The sequence below is a fragment of the Microtus ochrogaster genome, unplaced genomic scaffold (assembly GCF_000317375.1).
Source record: "Microtus ochrogaster isolate Prairie Vole_2 unplaced genomic scaffold, MicOch1.0 UNK8, whole genome shotgun sequence".
NCBI classification, from domain to species: domain Eukaryota; kingdom Metazoa; phylum Chordata; class Mammalia; order Rodentia; family Cricetidae; genus Microtus; species Microtus ochrogaster.
In genome coordinates, this window is record NW_004949106.1 from 793288 (window position 1) to 796484 (window position 3197).

The following is a 3197-nucleotide window of genomic DNA, read 5'->3' on the forward strand; positions in this document are numbered from 1 at the left end:
TTTATTCATTAATGGTACTTACAGCACTCAGAGGGGACTCCCACATCACCACCCAGAGATCCTAAGGGGTCTCAACCCCATAGAGCCTCCTGGAGAAGCTCCCTGTTGGTGTCAGCACCAGACATCTTCTCTTGCCTCCCTCACCTTAACAAGGGAAACATTTGCATACTTTTTATTAAAGAAAGGGCTCTGGGAATAGCAGTCTCCTGGAGAGAGGCCCCTGAAGCCCTGGGACCTCCACTCAGCTGCTGGAGTCACTCAGTGTCACGTGTTCAGTTGTGAGCACAGCCACCTTGGCTGTTTCTTCCTTTGAGGCCTTTACTCCAAAATGTCCCTGGTCACGTCTCAGGATCAGGGTCACTGTCACGCTTTTTCCCTTCTGCAGGTTTATGACTGCCTTCAGAAGTTCAAAGAACGGAAACTGCTTCCCGTGACAACTCATGCACAGACCTTATCCTGTGAGGTAGGGTGGCTCTACCCGGAAACCCGTAGAGCCTTCGCTGCTGCTGTCCTCCAGCCTGGAGTGTTGTTTAAAGGAATGGAGGTTTCTGTTGGGAGGACTTGATCAAGGAGCATGCATTTTAGTAAATGTTCTTTTTTTGTTTGTTTGTTTGTTTGTTTTTTTGTTTTTTCGAGACAGGGTTTCTCTGTAGCTTTGGAGCCTGTCCTGGAACTAGCTCTTGTAGACCAGGCTGGTCTCGAACTCACAGAGATCCGCCTGCCTCTGCCTCCCGAGTGCTGGGATTAAAGGCATGCGCCACCACCGCCCGGCTTAGTAAATGTTCTTAACTGAGCTTAGTATAAGGGGAAATTGTCTTCCAAAATTACACACATAAATGCGCATGCACACACACAAACTCACATGCTTGCATGCTGTGAGTTCAAGACCAGCCTGGTCTACAAGAGCTAGTTTCAGGATAGTCAGGGCTGTTGTGCATAGAACTCCTGTCTTGAAACCCCCACAAATACTTTATGCTGTATTTTTTTCCATCCTGAATCAGGTCTTGGAGCTACTACGCAAAGCCTCCAGTTCTCCTGAGATCCAAGAGCTAAGACAAGTCCTCCAGGCTCCACACTGCAAGGTAAGCATTTGCTAAAATGGACAAAGTTTGCTTATCTGGCATGTGACAGAGGGGAGAGTAAATAAAAAAGGATTAAAAACATTATCTATGAATATATATTTTGTTTCTGTACATGAGGGGCCAACAGGTTATACTTGAAGATGTGGAACTCACCTGTGATTGACTAATCATCCAGCCACTGCTACCGTATGTATGAGGGGGCACCCAGAACTTTCCAGGGTGTCTTGTTCTCCCAAAAGGATGCTATCCCTCTAGAATTCTGGGCAGTCATCCGGGGTACCTTCTGGTTATAAAGAAATAACCCCTATACTTTCTCTCCACATTGGGAAGATTTTGAGGTATGAAATTATTTGGAATATACATTTATCCGCATATACATGTATGTGCCTTTGTGAGTTTATGTGCACCACATGTGTGCAGTTGCCTGCAGAGACCAGAAGGGGGCATCAGATCCTTTGAGACTGGAGCCACAGACAATTTTAAGATTCCTGATATGGGTGCTGGGAACAGAATCCAGGCCCACTGAAAGAGAACAAGCTTTTTATGAATCTGTTAACCTCTGAGCCATCTCTCCAGCCCCTGAAAGAGGTCACTGTATGCTTTTTAGTGTCTGTATCCCCTGACCCACTATCTATAAACAGGGAGAATGAGTACACCTGACTATGACGGAATTTGCTTGGGATTGTGCATGACACATAGGTGTGTTCATAGTTGTATGTCTTATACAGCATCGGGTCACCATCTTTGAGACACACGTGTGCTGCACGTGACATTTACTCAGCTTCCCCTTTCTCTTCTCAGGCTTTGCTCAGTGCCCACGATACAGTAGCTCAGAAAGACTTTGAGCCCCTTCTCCCCCCGCTGCCCGACAATATCCCTGACAGCGAAGAAGCCATGAGGATTGTTTGTTTGGTAAAAAACCAGCAGCCCCTGGTAAGGAGAACATTTCATGTTTTGTTTAGGGTTGTGCCGGGGGTTCTCGGTGATCTACGTCATATCTGATAGTTAACTTGAATGGCAGTTTTGTCTCAGTCACACACAGAGTGGAAATCATGGGGTGATAGCCAGCGTAATTTTTCCTGTGGTTCAAACGCACTGCTGGTCATGTTTTCAAGACCAAAATATTTCTGTTTAGCGTATTCCTTTTATGAGAAGGCAAGATATAATGTGGGTATATATATATATATATATGTTATATATAATACTTATATATAATATAAACTTTTTGTGAAAGCAAGACATCTATATTATTTATTTTGTCTTTTGCACATTTTACTCAGTTCTAATACACTGGCCTACATCTTTCTCTTCTATTAATAGGAAGTGGGTAAGACATTAATTGATTCTCTAAGGGCACTTCTTTCCTTACAATCATGGGCACTTAACTTTTAGACGGTTCTAAATATTCTATGTCTGTGTATGGATGCCTACCGAGACCAAGTTCTGGTGGGCTTTCCTTTTAGATGGCATGATGTGGCCGATGGCCACAGAGCAATGGGGACCCCTTCCAGCTCTTAAGAAAATCCCTGTGCTGACGAGAGAAGCTGTGTTGTGTTAGTTGTGTTAGTAAAGCCCAGGACCTCTGTGTTCTTTCTACAGGGAGCTACCATCAAGCGCCATGAGCCAACGGGGGATATCCTGGTGGCCAGGGTCATTCATGGCGGGCTGGTGGAGAGGAGCGGTAAGCTGGGGTGGCACGGTGTACGCCAGACAAAGGGGACACTGGACTCTGTGATTTTTTTTCTTCCAAAAGCGAGAAGTCTCTTTCTGCACTTAGGTCAGGGCCTTCAGATGTTGCTTTGCTTGGCTGTGTAGTAAAGAAACCAAGGACAAATGTTTGAAGGGCTCCAGCCCCTTGTTCAGAGAGCCCCTACACGCTAGGCTCCATGAGGTACAGTCTTGTTAACATTCCCAAGGAAACCAAGCAAAGCTCCACCTCTGAGCTGTGACCTTGAACTCACTTGCTCCAGGCTTGTGGCTCCCCAGAGCTGGCGTTATAGATAAGTGTCACCATACCTAGTTCAAGACTTCGTCTTGGTGGTGGAGCACGCCTTTAATCCCAGCACTCGGGAGGCAGAGGCAGGCGGATCTCTGTGAGTTCGAGACCAGCCTGCC

The 3197-nt window shown here is 46.1% G+C and overlaps 1 protein-coding gene across 1 annotated transcript in view; it reads left to right on the plus strand.

Annotated features, from left to right (window-relative positions):
• The window catches only part of Mpp4 (membrane palmitoylated protein 4), a 31740-nt gene that overhangs the window by 5401 nt on the left and 23142 nt on the right, over positions 1 to 3197 (plus strand). The window contains exons 3-6 of the mRNA XM_005366332.2: positions 386 to 463; positions 1002 to 1082; positions 1884 to 2015; positions 2682 to 2763. Of these exons, the coding sequence (XP_005366389.1) occupies positions 386 to 463; positions 1002 to 1082; positions 1884 to 2015; positions 2682 to 2763 (373 nt within the window). The remainder of the gene's footprint in view (positions 1 to 385; positions 464 to 1001; positions 1083 to 1883; positions 2016 to 2681; positions 2764 to 3197) is intronic.